Source organism: Neophocaena asiaeorientalis, unplaced genomic scaffold (genome assembly GCF_003031525.2).
Source record: "Neophocaena asiaeorientalis asiaeorientalis breed wild unplaced genomic scaffold, Neophocaena_asiaeorientalis_V1.1 scaffold30, whole genome shotgun sequence".
In the NCBI taxonomy this organism is placed as follows: domain Eukaryota; kingdom Metazoa; phylum Chordata; class Mammalia; order Artiodactyla; family Phocoenidae; genus Neophocaena; species Neophocaena asiaeorientalis.
Window position 1 is genome coordinate 7,150,476 of NW_020174923.1, and position 16,098 is coordinate 7,166,573.

The 16,098-nt window shown below is 59.6% G+C and overlaps 1 protein-coding gene across 8 annotated transcripts in view; it reads left to right on the forward strand.

Annotated features, from left to right (window-relative positions):
* Nucleotides 1-815: 815 nt before the first annotated feature.
* LLGL2 (LLGL scribble cell polarity complex component 2) overlaps nucleotides 816-16,098 on the forward strand; it is a 33,560-nt gene continuing 18,277 nt past the window's right edge. For 5 of the 8 annotated variants that reach the window (XM_024760948.1, XM_024760953.1, XM_024760954.1 and 2 more), the window contains exons 1-2: nucleotides 816-915; nucleotides 11,702-11,794. In XM_024760948.1, coding sequence (XP_024616716.1) covers nucleotides 11,720-11,794 — 75 coding nt within the window. In that variant the 5' untranslated portion in view covers nucleotides 816-915; nucleotides 11,702-11,719. Of the gene's footprint in view, nucleotides 916-9,631; nucleotides 10,143-11,017; nucleotides 11,106-11,394; nucleotides 11,479-11,701; nucleotides 11,795-16,098 lie in introns of those variants that run through there. The other 3 variants (XM_024760950.1, XM_024760949.1, XM_024760952.1) reach the window with 3 other exon arrangements.

Consider the following 16,098-nt stretch of genomic DNA (forward strand, 5'->3'; position numbering starts at 1 on the left):
GCGGCCGAGAGGCGACATGTCGGTGTGGCTTGAATCCTAGTCTTTCTGAGCTGTGCAGTGGAGCGTGCAGTTCACGCCTAGGCCTCGGGCCTGGCCTCCGCGCCCCTTCTGCTCCTGTCTCTCCTCGTTCCTAATCCCCTCCCTCGTCGTGCTGAAAACTCCGGTCGCTGTTGCTGCCGGTGACTCGGAGGAAGGTCCAGGCTTGGAGGCCGCCCAGAGAGGAGGCGCCTCGGCGACACCCCAGTCCCCAAACCACCTAGTTCTTAGGTCCCGAAACTTGGCCCTGTGTTCGCCGGTCACCCTCTCTGATTGGGGTCTGCTCCGAGGGACCCGGACAGGAAGAGCCGGCCGGGCTATGCCCCTCCCTCCGGGGCAGCTCGGGGCCAGGTTGTGGGAGGGACCGTTCCCCTGGTTTAGGAGGTAGCCCGGGGCAGCCGCGCGTTCCGGGAACTATTTCCTCCTCCGGGAGGCGGCGGGACACTGGGCGCGGCGCGGCGTCCTGCGATCAGGTGCGCCCAGGTGAGGCCGAGGGCGGGCCGGCAGTGCCTCGTACATATTCACGCGGGCCTCGGCCCCGCCCCCGCGGTGCACGGAGCCGCGGATTGGCCGGAGCACGGCCCCCGCCCTCCCCGAGGGCGCCCGCGCTGCGCTCGGCCTCTAAGGCGTTGCGCTACCGGGGGCGGGGCCAGGCCCAGGGGGCGGGCCGCTGGGGCGCTGCGCTCCGGGTTCCGCGGGCCCGGCCGGCTCACCCTTTATGTAAATAGCGGCGGCTCCGCCCCCTGCTCGCCGCGCCGGAGGTGAGCAGGAAGGAGACTGCCACCCAGCAGCCCGTGGGCGCGCGGCGGAGCGAGCGGAGCCGGTGGCGGGCGCCGAGGGACGCGGAGGCCTCGGACGGGGGCTGGCCTGGAGTTCCAGGTGAGGTGAGGGCCGGGACCCACCTAGTCGAGCCCGCCCCCTCGGGGCGCCCGCCACTCGGGGCGGGGAGGCAGGGGAGGGCCGGGACCCCTGTCTTCTCCGGGCTGGGCGGGGAGGGCTGCGCGCAGATCCGCTCGCCTCGCTCCGGATCCCGTCGCTCCGCTCGTCTGGGAGAAAGACACCTGTAGAAAGTGCCGCTGGGAACTTTTCTGTGCCTGATCCGCCCGCGATTACAGAATTTGGGTTTCGGGTTTGCACAATAGTGTTGGCTTTGGAGAGCAGGGAAACAGGTGCTCGGCCCGGCTGGGCGCGAGGGTCACTGCGGGCGGAGACGGAGTCCCCGGGTCTCGGGCCCCACGTGTAAGGCGCCTGGCCGGAAAGGCAGGCGACGCGCGTCTCCAGAGTGGCCCTCTCTCCGCGAGCGGGGGCCGGAGCGCTTTACGTTGGCGGCTTAGCCCCTGCTCCTGCCATCTGGGCCTTCTCCCTGCCGGCCCTTTGTGCCTCCTAATCCCCGGACACAGGAAGCCCGCGGAAGGGACTTGGGTCTTGGGGCCTTTCTCCGCCTCAGGCGGCTTTGGATACCTTTAGGGGACGTTACGGAGACCCAGTCTCTTTTCCAAGACCACGGGGGTTGGGTTGCGCTGCGGGACACTGGGGCTTGGCAAGAAGTGAAAAATACCGTCTTGCCAAAGAAAGTGCAAAGTTTGCTCTTGGTTTGCTCAGGCTGGACGGTTCACAGACACACCAAGTTTTGGCTGTGGGGAGAACTGACTGTAACTAGGAGAGCCGTGGTGTGGCCTCCTGAGGCTCTCACCTGAGACAGGTGAGCTTTGGGTGAGGTGGGCGGGGCGTAGACTCGGCGCCATCCCCATGGGGATCCATGTGCCAGATGCAGGGCGTCTTAACCTGGGCTCTAGGGAGCCTCTGCAGAGTTTACAACTCAAGGTCCTGTCAGGCTGCAGAGGGGATTCTGAGCAGGGAGGGGAGGAGTGTGTCAGGGAGACAGGAAACCCCAGGTGGGAGGAATAGAGCAGCGGAACAGAAGAGCCCTAGCCCAGCCCAGGGGAAGCCAAAGTCAGAAGTGGCTTCTGAGGAACAGTCTGGGTCTTTGTGAGCTGAAGCATGGGAATGGTCCAACCTCTTTATTTTATGCACAGGGGATTCAGATTTGGTTTTCTTCAACTATCTGCCCCCAGTGCTCACTTATGTCAGTGAGGGCTCAAACCCAGCTCTGGGGGCTCTGACCAGTGCTTGCTCCTATTCTCTGAAGTTAGACTGGGTCACTGTCTGTGGGAGCCACTGGGCAGTGTTTCCAAAGTCTGGGGTCATCCTGCATCCCTACTTTTCCTTGAGGCAATGGAGTATCCCCTTTAGCAGCAGATTAATATAATTAAAAAAAATTTTTATTTTTATTTTTTATTTTTGGCTGCACTGGGTCTTTGTTGCTGTGTGTGGGCTTTCTCTAGTTGCGGCGAGCGGGGGCTACTGTTTGTTGGTGCGCGGGCTTCTCATTGCAGTGGCTTCTCTTGTTGCGGAGCTCAGGCTATAGGCACGCGGGCTCAGTAGTTGTGGCGCTTGGGCTTAGTTGCTCCACGGCATGTGGGATCTTCCCGGACCAGGGCTCGAACCCGTGTCCCCTGCATTGGCAGGTGGATTCTTAACCACTGCGCCACCAGGGAGGTTCCAGATTAATATAATTTTAGTAACTTAGTGACTTAGTAGCGCTTTAATGCACAGAAGCATTAAAAGAAAGAAAAAGGCCCTTAATCCCAGCTGACCCCATTGGTTTAAAAAATAAAAATGGTAATAGGAGCCCCCTGGGGCAAATGAAGTGTTTTAGAAAGTGTAAAATAAGACAGAAAACAACTTCTCCCTCGAGCCTCACGGTCTTTCCTCAGATATAGCGCTCATTAAGTTTTTTAGTGTCTTTCGACTCAGGTGTAGTTTTGAATCGTGCCTTGCCGGTTTCTTGCTGGAGGACCCTGGCTCTGTCACTTAACCAGAACTCAGCCAGCCTTATTTTAACAGCTGTTGACGAGAGGATGAAAAACGTCATAAACACGTGTGGCCTGGCACATAGCTGGCGCCAGGTGAGGGTGGGCTGCTTAGCGTCCCCACGAAGCATACAGAGCGTGGTCACTTGCGGGAACTTGGGCAGATGCCTGGGCCTTTCGGATGTGCCTGACGGGCTGTGAGGGAATTTGGCTTCTCTGTCCAGAAGTCCTGATTTCTGAAAGCCTCTGGAGATCAGAACTTTTAGAATGAGGATGTTGCTCCTTGGAGAGCAGAGGTAGAGGGCAGTGGCCTCTCCTAACCTCACTTCGGGTTCCAGGGGCCCTTGGGACTTCTGCTGCTCCTTGGAAAAGCCAGGAGTGAGGCCTAACGGCCGGACCCCCGCTGGCAGGCCTTTCCTGGGAGGAGTGTGTGTGTACAATCTAATCTGCTTTGCTTTCTGCTTGGGGGAAGGCTTGGCTGTATACATTCTGCACCCTGGTGGGCGGATAGGTTGGGGTAGCTCATTCCTGCACTGCTCTGTTGTAATTAAGGAGATTTTCTGTGAACTCCATAGTGCCTCCTTTCAACCTCATTTAGGGAAGGGGTATCCTTTCCTGCCAGGACTTCCTGGCCCCAGGACCCTCCCTCCCATAGAGAAAATGGTACACGGAGCTGGAAAGTTTGGCTTCTCTGCCATCAGTCTGTGACCCCCTATCTACCGCATTGGAGACATTGAGCATCCCTGGCAAGAGTCTCCAGGGGCCATGTGGTGTTCCCTGAAGGGGGTCCTTCCTGACGTGGCAGAGGCAGCTTTTGAGACACCTGGATCGGGGGCCAGGGTGGAGGCCCGAGAAGCCAATGGCCCTTGCTCCTGGGTTGGCTGCCTTGAAGAGCACTGGCTGCCTGGACTCACTTATCCTGAGTACTCAGCTCGGAGAGACCTTCTTATCTCATCAGGCGATATCACTATCAGGGCTCCCCCTGGGTCTCCTGAGGCATGCCAGGTCTGTTTGGCAACTTTGTTTTCCCCTGCCCAGGAGTAGTTTTCAGGGAGAAAGTGGGGTATGGGATGGAAGATGGGCGTCCCCCAGTAGGGCCACCAGTACTGTTCACTCTTCTCCAGCCCTGGCTCCCTAGGATCCCCCGGGAAAGCCTCCTCTCCCTGTGCCCTGTCAGCATGGGGCTTGCCCAGCTCCCTTGGGGGTGGCCTTCCCTCCCCGCCCTGCCTCTCAGAGGAAACTGGTCCTTTGAAGAGTCACCCCACTCCTTCCCCTTCCCCTTCCCAGGGACCACAGTGAATTCTTGTGAGCTAGGAGAGGCTCCTCTGGGCGTGGGGACAGGGAAGCTGCTAGATCCCTGACTGTACCCTTCAGGAACTCAGCAGAGACAGGAGACTTTTCTCGAGACACCTGACTCGGTGTTCCCAGGGTTTGATGAGAGGGACTGGGTACAGGACTGTTTGATTCTAGTAAATAATGTTATTGTTGGATCTACTTGCCAAGGAGCTGGGTGTCCTGGAGCCTGGGGCTGAGGCAGGACCTGTAAGGGTATCCCCAAGCAGGATGTCAGGCATGATAGGCACATGGCCCTGGCCTTGGTCAGAGACTTGAGAACAGGACGGGGAAGTTCCCTGAGGACCCCGCGGGGCCCCAGCCCAGTACTCTTTAGGGTCCGTGGCTCCTGACTGGAGAACACCTTTGCCTACCTGATCCCCATTCAGTCCCAGCTGTTCATTTATTCAACAAGTATTTATTGGTGCCTCTGTATGTGCGGTGTGGTATAGACACCAGGCATAATCCCTGCACCAAGCAAAGGTCTCTGCCGTCACAGGGCTCAAATTCTAAAGGATGGGAAGTGTGAGTGACCGGAAATGAGTGTAGGCAGTAAATAATCTGTTAAAAGGCAATACGAGCTATAGAGTAAGCACTAAAGCCAGGGCTCAAGACCCCTTGGGAGGGGGGCAGGTTGCAACTTTAAACAGTGGTCGGGATGGGCCTCGTCAAAAAGATCACATTTCAGCACAGGAGATACAACCATGGACAGGTCAGGTGGGGTCCGGTCCCTCCCCCCTGGAGATGACGTAGCCTGGAAGCTGCTTGGGTCAGCCGTTCAAGTCTCGAGGCAAGTCGGAGGCTGTGGGATGGAGCTTGATGGGATGAGCCAGGCAGCCTGCCCACCCCGGGCAAGTCGTCAGTGTTCTCCCCAGAACTGCTTTGCTTTTCCTTGTGCTTGACCACATCCAGTCTGTCACTCCCCTGGAGACAGTCTGGTGTTGGATTGCAGAAGGGGACTGAGGCCCCCAGGATGGGGATGTGGGGAGGACGCACGCATTCCGACTTCCCACTCCACCCTGCAGGAAGAGCCTGGGGGTGGCAGGAGGGCCCTCCCAGGGCTGTGGGACTGGCCTGTGGCTCCGTGGGACGGACAGTGAGGGGTGGAGGGCCAGGTCAGGCTCTAGTTGCTGACCCCAGGTGGTCCCATCCAGCCTGCTCTTGGCTGGCCCCTTTGTCCTGGGAGGGAGGCTTGAACTGAGCAGATGGTCTGCAGCCTGGTTGGCGTTCAGAGTGGGACTTGGACTCTTACTGCCCGGGCTCCGTAGCTCTCAGAATTGGCTATTTCGTAAGTAATTGTAAGAATTACATGAGATGATGCTTGTAAAGTTCTTCAAGTAGCATCTGGCCACAGTCCCTCTCAATCCCTTTCATTACCTAACAGCAGCGACAACAATTCTGTGGTTCCCACCCCCTCGCTCTCGGGTGTTCTAGTCCCACCTCCACAGAGGTGCCCTTTCTGCCAAGGTTTGGTTGCTAAGCTGCTGGCCAGGGGCTGCCCAGTGCCTCTGGGAGACTGGGTTTCCCAGGATAACTCAGGCGCTGGCAAAGCAGCCGTGGGCATCTGAGTTGGGACGGACAGGTGCCCAAGGGTCAGCAGCTGCCCCAGCTGCTTACAGCCCTCTGTTACCACTCCCCGCCGTGGGAGGTGCAGGGGCGAACTCACACCCGGCGGACGGAGGCCAAAGCTACACGCAGGATGTCGAGGAAGGGAGGGCAGCTTAGCAGCAGCCAGCTGTGGGAAGCACGAGCAGAGGGGAGCCTGGGACTGCACCTCATGCCGTGCGTGCCCCCGGAGATCGTGAACACGAGCAGGTGCTAGTGTGACTCCAAGAGCCTTCTCTCCCGTGGGCCTGAGATGTCCAGAGTCCTGCTTCCGGATGTAGCCTCTCTTAGCAGCTCAGTGGAAGTGCCCAGGCTGTGGAGGGACCTTCTAGGGGGCTGGCCCATCACACACCTCCAGCACAGGCTGACGCAGCTTGGCCAAGCCTTGGTCTCCTGGGGATAGATTAGCCCATGCACCCCAAACAGTGCCAGCGTGGGATGAGCCGTCTGCTCTGGGGACCCCCGTCTTCCTCCCTGTGACACAATCAGACCTGCTGCTTAGAGCGGGGAGCCAAGACAAGCCCGCTCGCCTGCACTTATTTCTTCTCTGCCTCCACTGCCTCCACTCAGGAGCCCTGAGCTCCTGAGATGCAGGGGTGGGGGCAGGGTGTATGTGCGTCCCTGCCACAGGGTCTGTGCAGAGGATGGGAAGGAGAGACAGGGTGTGAATTTGCTAGCCTGTTGCCAAGTACGCAGCTCTCCTGTTTTTTTCCGGGGTGGGCATCAGGGTGTGGGGAGACCAATTCTAGGCCCTGGTATGTTTCGCTGGCGCGCAACAGTGTTGGATGATTAGAGCAGTGAGAGCGAAGGGAATCGCCAGGTCAGCTGTCCGCGGGGGACTCTTCAGGCCAGCTCCACGCACGCGGCACAGACCTGTGGGGAGAATGAGTACGAATCAGCCACAGGTCAGCAAGCCTCGTGGCCCAGCCAGCCCTGTACCCTACGCGCCCCCCCCCCACCACCACCGAGGGACCAGAGAGCCCAGCAGAGCAGGGAGGGCGGCTCAGAGGTAGGTCTGGACACGGACGGAGGGCACAGTGGACAGGAATGGAGGCCGAGGTTGGGCAATCTTTGGAAGTTCAGCGGATGGAGAAGGTGTTTCTTCTCAGGAAGCGCCCCCGGCACGGGTTGTGCTCTAGCCAGGTGGCACCCCCAGCGCAGGAAGCCGGGACCCTCGGAGCTCCTTCCTTCCCCAGTCTTTGCCTCAGACCCTTCTTGGCGTCAGGCTTGGGGGGCTTCTCAGCCTGGGGGGCCCCTGAACTCTCTTACCCCACATCCCTCACGGTAAAAGTGTCATTGAAGCATACAGCACCTGAGAGCTTGCCAGCTCCTCCCAGGCCTTCCTGTTGAAGCTCACAGCCGCCTCACCGGTCATAGCCTGCAAAGTAGTAACATCCTTTCGCCCCGGACCAGGGGCGCCTGAAACATGAAGCCACACAGCTGGTTCCACCCACCTGTCTACTCCCTGCCTCTGTGCCCATTTGGTGTCCATAGCCGTGGGCGGGGCAGGAGCGATCCCCCAGCAGGACTGAGTGCCAACTGTGAGCGCAGGGCCGCCCTCATACCTGACCAGCACCTGGGCCCCTCCCGTGTGATCCTCTTATTTCCCCTGCCTGGGAGGCAGATAAACAGAAAGAAGAAAAAGCATCACCAGTAATCCCATAACCCTTCCACTGTGTTGTCGACTTATGTAAAGATTTTTAATAGACTCTACCTGACTCTTGGATACATAGGACATATGTTTCCATGGCCATCGTCTCCTGCCCTTTTCACGACTGTACCCTTTCCATCGTTGGGCTGAGCACCCTTCACCTGCCCACCCTGTTGTTGGCCGCTTAGGCTGCTTCTGATTTTTCCTAGCAGCTTAATGACAAGCACGACAAGGCGGGGGAGACCGTCCACAGAGCTAGACGAGTGCCCGAGTCCACAGTGGTTTTAGGCATGATTTTAGCATAAGGCACTGTCAGGCGCTGAGGGAGCACGGTGAACGTGGTCCAGATGGAGTCGGGGAGATGATTTTGGGAAGGTGAGTTTTTGTATGCTGCTTGAGGGGCAAGGTTATATCAGAGAGAAACGTGGAGACAAAAGCACGGAGACCACAGTGAATGGGGCTGGTGCGGGGGCTGAGGAGATGGACACAGGGCCAAGCAGAAGGGGACATGGGGTGGGGGAGGGGAGGGCGGACCACATCAGGCCCCTGTCCAGGACTGTCAGGGGGTTCCCAGTAGAGTCAAACTGAAGCTCTTTGTTGTGGCCCACCAGGCCCCCCTTCCGACCCATGTCATCCCTCCTTGTTGCCTGCGCCCAGCCCCTTGTGGCACGGAAGCCTGCTGCCTGACACGCCCTGCCCCGAATCCTCCCGCGGCTGACCACTTCCTACCATTCAGGACTGGGTGGAGGTATTATCACCTCTGTTCGTTCATTCAGCGTGCGCCCGTTGGAGTGCAGGCGAGGGAGGGAGGCTCGTGAGTATTTGGAGGAAAAGAACCCCAGGCAGGAGGAACGGCAAATGCGCAGACCCAGACTCGGGAAGGTTCGCTGAGTCCTTCTGACCACCAAACCCTGGTCACTCGAGCTGAGCATCTTCCCTTATTTTCTTGTAGGCTCTGAGCTTTCTCTGAAACCATCCTGCTGACTGATTTGTGTACCTCTTAGTCATCGCGCTCCCCTGACAGGATGTAAGCTTGGTGAACTGGAGGATCTTGTCTGTCTGTCACGGTCGTATGCCCGGTCCTCAGACAGCATTTGCTCCGCGCCAGGCAATGGCTTCTGCCGTTGCTCCCACTGCTTGCAGCAGACAAGCTCTCTGGACCTCGAGGAGCTGCCACCCAGCTTGGAGGAGCCGAGCTGTGGTGCTTGAGCCCTGGCTGTGGGTCCCAAGCCCTGGGCTCTTTCCCTTACGTCTCCCTACCCCCGTCAGGAGTGGGTTGAGTAGGTAGGATCTGTTCCACACCAGGAAGCTCCAGGCTCAGGTTCCTGAAGCTTCTCCGCAGAGAACTTCTTGCCTGGGGTGAGTGGAGCTGAGGGTTTGCTTGGAGGTAAGTCCAGCCAGTCCCAGACCTGTCCGCCTTCAAGAAGCAATGGCACTTTTTTATGCCTTGACATGGGCAGTTTTTCTGTACTGGGAGCTACGCTGAAGGTCCTGGCTCCGTCACCCCAGGCCAGTGGTGTTCCAGCCCCCGGCTGGAATGAGTGGCAGGTCCAGGCAAGGGTCCCCGGCTCTGCCCAGCCAGACCTCACCAGAGGCCAGGACCCACACTGCTTGCTGGGCTCTGAGCTGAAGGCATGTGGGAGTGTGTCTGCATGTGTCTGCGCCTTGGAACTGCACGGCTGTGACTAGGCATCCTCTGTCCTGTCTGCATCCTTTGCTACCTCCCAGAGACCTAAGACTGGGGAGTTCACCACACCTGGGGGCAAATCTCAGTTCTGTTGGTACCTTCTTAGTGACTGGATGAGTTGCCCAGCCTCTGTGGTCTTCTTGCCATGTCTGCCGCCTGGGGATGTTCCACTCACCTTCCAGGGAGGCTTCTGGAAGGAGAACGAACATCCAGGATGAGGTTTAGGTGCACCTTGTTCTAACGCACAAAGGTTTGGTTCAGCGCCTGGTAGGCAGCAGGGGCTCCAAGGGGCAGCCGGGTAGATGGAGTGCCCGCCCTCCCTCCCCGAGTGGGGCTTTCTCCCACCCAGCTCTGCATCCTGTCTCCCTCCCTCCTACCTGCACGTCTGCCCCCTGGGACTGGGCGGTGTCACCCTTGAGCCTGTGTGGGTCCTTGGCACAGATGGCCCTGTGCCCGCTTGTCCCCACCCTGCAGCCTGAGAGGGTCCCCGGGGCAGAGCCCAGGGTGGCCTCTCCCTGGAGTCTGCAGGCCTGTTTCCTCCTCCAGGGCGTCCCTCCCAGCCTCCTCTGGCTTCTGACCCGGTGACCTGGGCCGGGAGAGGGAGACGGGGCATCGCCAGGAGCCTGGGGTGGCAGATTGATGAGCTGGCGCTACCCTCCCCCATGGCTGGAATGCGAGGCCACCAGCCCAGCTGTTTGTCCAGGAGGCCGAGGTCGCCGCAGGCCCCGAGTCTGTTTTCACTCCCAGGCCCAGGAGCCTCTGGGACTTTCCCGTGTTTGTTCCCTGAACCCACTGCGGGGCCTCGGGTCAAGTGAGCACCTGGGAGTTTCCCGACTACCTGCTGTTCCTTGGAGAAGTGGGGCTCCCCGTTCTGCTCTGGCTCCCCCAAAATGTGAAGGCACAGACCTCTACTCTCCAACCCTCTCGCAAGTGGCGGCCTTTTCGGGGTCCCCAGAAGGTGAGGCGTGCAGAGGGCTGGTCTCCGCCTGTTCCCAGCTGGAGATGCTTGGATCGCCTTGGGACATGCCTCTCTGCCAGAAAGTCCCTCCAACTCTGCCACGCACGTGCCTGCCAGGGTCCATTCATATGCAAAGTCCTGGCCTGATGGTTAATTTTTGTCACCTTTCAAGAAGCCAGAAACTTCAGGGCATCCTTTGGGTCTCAGCTTAACTACCTTCTTCTCCAGTAGGACACTCCCCTGCTGCCCAGTCTGGGCCGGGTACCCCTGTGCCTCCCCATCAGGGCACTTGGCACTGTGCGCTGTTCTGTCTTTACCTGCCCCTACCCCAGAGTAAGCTCCTCCAGCGCAGGGACTGGCTCTGCCTCCTTCCCTTATAGTGTCAGGTGTGAATGGGGCCATTTCCAGGGTGGGCCTGAGCCCCTGTGTTTCCAAGGACGGGCCTTGGTGTCCTGTGGTCAGTGGGAGGTTGTGCTCCTGGAAGCCGGAAGCTGGAGCACATGTGATCCCACCCCCTTCCCCCAAGGATGAGCCAGAAATAGTTCCCCTTGGATTGGGAATGCTTTCTACGGTGGGAGGACAGTTTTGGGGCCTGGAGCTGGTTTCTTTATTGGGAGCAGATTTCTTCTCCTGATTACTCTCCATTGGGCCCCTGGGAAAGGGAGCCTTTCCGAGCACACCCCATCAGAGCCCAGGGGAGCTGGAACCAGAGAGCCAGAGCTGAGGGTGGGAGGTGGGGCAGCCTGGAAGCCTGGGCTTCCAGAGACAGACCCCCAGCAGCCGTGCGGGCGGACCCAGCTCCACCATGGGCCCCGGCTGTGGGGTGGGATGGGCCAGCACCCCCCGACTGTGTGCTCTGCGCCTCACTCACTCAGGTTCCGGACGGCTGTGGCGGGTGGGAGCAGCCTAAGCCCAGAGTCGCTGGAGAGCCTTCCCTGAAGTTAGAAGGAAGAATCTGCCCAGGTGTGCAGCGCCCCCACACCCCATACCCCCCGCAGGGAGCTCTGCTGGGCCCTGGCCTGGAGTTGTCGGCGCATTTCCCCTCCCCCATCGGGGTTCTGATCTGGGAGCCCAGGTGGACAGCCTTTGCATTCCCACCTTCCAGCCGGCTCTGGAGACAGAGGCTTGTGAAGTTGCCCTTTCTGTTTAGCCAGAGTTTTATGGTTTTTCAGAAAACAGGTTAACAATTAAGCTTTAAAACCTCAGGGCCTCTGGCCCTCCTTGTTCCCATAAAGCTGGGCTAAATGGCTTCCTCCCCCGGCTTCTCCTGTTGGCTTTATTAGGCCACAGGTGGCCGGGAGCAAGCGTCAGAGCATTAACCAGCACCGGCCTCCAGGTCCAGAGCCCCCTCCGGTTTCCTCTCAGGGAACCGCGCTCCACGGATGGGGCGTGAGGCGTGGGGAAGCCGAGGGTGAAGCTGGCCTGGCCCCGGGGACGGCCGCCTGCTGTGCTTGGGGAGAGGCTGCCTAAGCTGGGCGAGCGGGCCTGGGCGCCGGGTCGGGCTCTGGGGTGCCGGGCCTCCTTTGGCCGGTGCTCAGCAGCTGCCTCCCTTTCCCTAGGGGGCTGTGCGCAGCAAGATGAGGAGGTTCCTGAGGCCGGGACATGACCCTGCGAGGGAGAGGCTCAAGCGGGACCTCTTCCAGTTTAACAAGGTAAGGGGAGTGGAGGGCCAGCTGGGCGTTTATGGCAGGCACGAAGCTGTCACGCGCCCAGGGAATTCCCTGACGGTCCGGTGGTTAGGACGCCACGCTCCCACTGCCGAGGCCGCGGGTTCGATCCCTGGTTGGAGAACTAAGATTCCGCAAGCTACGCTGCGTGGCCAAACAAACAAACAAAGGTATCACCCTCCCCACAGGCTGGGGCTGGCGCTGGGGTCGCTTTTACCTGGACTAAGGTACTTACTTGGCACTGCCTGCTATGCCTCCTGGGAATTGGATTTTGGAAATGGGGTCTGGTTAGAGGCTTTCCTGGGAAAGGGTGACAGGACGCCCAGGAGTCAGCTCTCCTTGTCCCATGTCTCTCGCTGGCTGTGTGACCTCTGCAGGTCACCCCGCCTCTTCCAGCCTAGTTTTCCCCACCTGTAAAATGGGGATAAAACGACCTGTCCTGCCTCCCTCCTCACGGGGTTATGGAGCAGGCCTATGGCCGGGAAAGGTGAAAGTGCGTTGAACCCTGCGAAGTATAAGGATGTTCCTGTGATGCCTGTTTCCTTGGAGCCCTGGGGCCATAGGCCATGGCCATTCCCTCCCTCCTCAAATTACCCTCAAAGGAAAACACAGCTTTCCCTGCAGGCAGAACACATAATTCCTTCTGGCCGGCTGTAGGCCTGGGTGAGTGGGGAGAGGCACCTGGGAGAAGGTGTCGTCGGGGGGGTGGGGGTGGGGGTTGGCATTTGACCACCCCAGCTCCACACCTGCTCCTAAGGCCCCCCAAGCGGGTGTCCTCTTACCCACGATCATGGGGCTTCCCTGGGAGCTGGCCTGTAAAGGGGAAGGAACACAGGGTGGTTTATTAGCTCCGAGGCCACCTAGCAATCCTCAGCCAGTTCGGGGTAATTCGCTCCTCTCACCTCTGCTTTGATCTAGGCCCTTGGCCTCCGTGCCTCAGCTTCCCTCCACCCTGGAAGGCAGACTGCAGGAAGGGGAGCAGCAAGGTGCTCTTCCCCTCAGGGGTCCCAGGACCCCTCCCGGACATGCTGAGGGGGGGGTTCAAATCCAGCTTAGCCACTTAGAAGCTGGATGACCCTGTGCCCGTCACCCACTGCGTAGGCTTGCTATGAGGATTACACGGAATTAGATCATTGAAGTGCTAAGCACAGTGGTCCAGGAGTGTCAGGTGCTGTTTTCAGGGGCTGCCTGCCTGCCAGGGAGAGAGAGCTCCCGGGGGCTTGTTCGAGGCGAGTCAGGGTCCCAACCTGCTCTGCAGGTTTCCTCTGATTTTCTTGACCTGTGGCTGTGAGGCTACTGCCTCTGGGATCAGGGCTTCCCTAAATGAACACTTCCTCCCACTGGGGGAAGGAAGCTGTGGGCACGGCTTTTGAGCCTTGGGATGTGGGCGTGCATATGTTATGAATGGGGGATCTCTGGGCCCCAGCGGCCTGCCACTCTCACTTACAAGGGAGCAGCCCATGGGTGTTGGGTGTGGGTCTCAGAACCACAGCATCCGCCTCGGCGCCTGGGTGACCCCTGTCGCCTTCCATTGCCCTTGATGATGCTGGGATCTCACACCCTCAAAAGGTGGCCAATTCCAGTGGAAACCGGATAGACAGGCTCAGTGAAGAGGGATGAACCCCCGCCCCAAGTTCCAACTGCAGCAGCAGGGTGGGGCTGGGGTGGGGCTGGGGCAGAAGAATCATGCCTCCCCCTCCACCCCGTGCCCCCAAACTGGACTGCCCCACCCCCAGGCCTGGCTGGGGAGGGGGAGGGGAGGCTCCTGGAATTCCTTCTTCCTCCCATTCACTTCCAAGAAACATGCATTGAGTACCTACACAGCCCAGCGCTGGGGCTTTGGGAATCTCAGACAAGACCTTTGCCCTCCAGGACATTTTTCGTCTGGTGGAAGGAAGGGGGCTGATGGTCTAAAATTCCACTTCCTGGGAGGGGAACGTCTTGCGGGGGCTGTTGGGGAGGGGTGGGGCTTAGACTCATCTCATCTAGGTTCTGGGTGAATGGTGGAGCCCGAAGGGTTAGGCTTGGAGGGTGAGTCCAGATCCCGGAAGGTTTGGGAGCCTGGGTGGTCCTACCCACGCCAGCCCTGCCCCGGCCCCCTGGCTGTGAGTTCAGCTGTGGGATCAAGGGAGGCTGGAACCTGGGAATCTGGGTCTGACACGCCAGAGCCTGGTGAGTTTTGAGCAGGGGAGTGAGCGATCTCATTTATGACTTAGAGGAGGTAACTCTGGGACCTTTTTTTTTTTTTCCCCCTACCTTTCAGTCAGGAGCAGGTAAGCTCAGAGCACTTAGGAGACGTTGCATTGACTGACTGGGGCCCAGCAGTGGGGTTGGGGCGCAGGGCTTGACCGTTGACATTTGGGGCCTTTGGGGCCCACTGAGTTGTGAGGCTGTCTAGCAGCATCCCTGGCCCTGCCTCCCCAAAAATGTTCCAGACACTGCCCAGTGTCCCCTGGCCAGTGAAATAGCCCCTGGTTGAGAGCTTATTTAGGGCGAGAGGTTGATGAGACCTGGTAATAGACGGAGCGTAGGAGGGAAGGGAGGCAGCTGTCCTGCATCCTGGCTGGGCAGTGGTGCCACCCCCTGGGTTGGGGAGCCCAGGAGGGGCGGGGAGCAGGGTTGAGGAAAGCGATACATTCGATTCCGACAGAATAGCAACAATTATGATCACCCACTTATCGAGAGGCAGTCTTGCCCAGGGGTGAGTGGCGCCAGCCTCGGCACCTGACTGCCTGGGTTCACCAGCTGGGTGACCTTGGACAAGTCACTCATCTCTAAGTGGAGAGGGTAACAGAAGCCACCCCACAGTGTTGGTGTGAGGATTAAACGAGTTAGTGTATGAGTTGAAGGGCCAGAGTGGCTAGGGGTTCCAGTATCAGTACAGCTCTGTAAATGTTATCTGGCTCGAGGTTCAGTTTGGAGAATCTTGGCACCCTCAGGTGAGGGCAGGTCCCAGCAGACAGTGGGATACACAGAGCTGGAGCTCAGAGCCTCACGTCTAGGGAAGCAGGCAGTGTCCATCCTGGAGGTGCCGGTCTGCAGGGCAGTGAGGTGGGACGGTGGCACCATCATAGGCCAGTCCAAGAGGCTTGCAGACACCAGCTGGGCCTCTCCCTCCAGTACCATCTGGCCCAACTCCTTGATACCCACACCAAGCGAGGGGCCTCAGAGAGAGCAGGGACATGGCCCCCGGCGGGCCGAGAGCAGCATGTCCTGTTTCTTCGGCTTCGGTACCTGGGAAGGAGCTGTGTCTGTGGACAGATGCTCTGAACCCCCTGCTGGGGACTGATTGTCCGAGGGGCAGCTCTGGTTCACCACGGGCTCCATGCCAAGCAGCAAAGGGGCCAGGTGGTGCAGTGGTTGGGGCGGGGACCCTGGAGCCAGGCGGCCTGGGTCTAGATGCCAGCTGTGCTGCTTCCTCATCACTGAGTGACTGCAGAAACGTTACTTAACCTCTCTGCTCCTCAGTTTCCTCATCTGTAAAGTGGGCGTTGAAATCACCCCTACACCCAGATTGGTGGGCTGAGTGAGTTAAATTGCTTTGAATGGCACCCACACACAGCTGATGCCCTACAAGGTCTGCCTCACCTTCGCCTCAGCCTCCTGACGACTCAGGTGGGCGCTGTTCCCACTCTGCAGGTGAGGAAACTGAGGCCTCCAGGCGTGCACAGCCTGAGTACCTGGAGGGGGCACCAGCTGGGGATGCGGCTGCCGGTTCCGTCTGCCCACAGCCGTGTGGCCTCAGGGTGCGGCCTTCCGTCTCTTCACCTGTGCCGGATGCCGGGTCCTCAGGCCTGTTGGGAAGACAGAGGTCAGCTGGCAGTGCCAGCAGGGCCACTGAGGACCAAATGAGGGGACTGCGGGACCCACTGGGCGCCTCAGGAGGGAGGAAGTGACTCCGAGGAGACAAGGGGACATAAGCTCATGTTAAATTAAAACCCCTTCCTTGAAAATACCCTTGAGGCCCTGCCTCCCCTGGTGAAACCCGCTGGCCGCCCTTCCTGCCTGGGCCACCCTCCCCCACCCCAGGCCCTGAACAAACAGTGTGTTCCTGACCAGCTGCCCCGTCCAGGGCCAGGCGGTTTGGTCTTGGCTTTTGCATGGCTGGGCCCCTGGTGTCAGGTGACAGCCGCACAGGGAGGGCCAGGTTGCTGCCACCGCCAGGAATCTGGGCTGACCACACCCAGTACGGGGCAGTGCCTCCCTGTCCCCCAGCCCACCCCCTGCACACCCTCCCACCCCGTGCCCCTGGGCAGCCTTCCTTCCTGCCCCCCCAGCAGGTGCTGGGG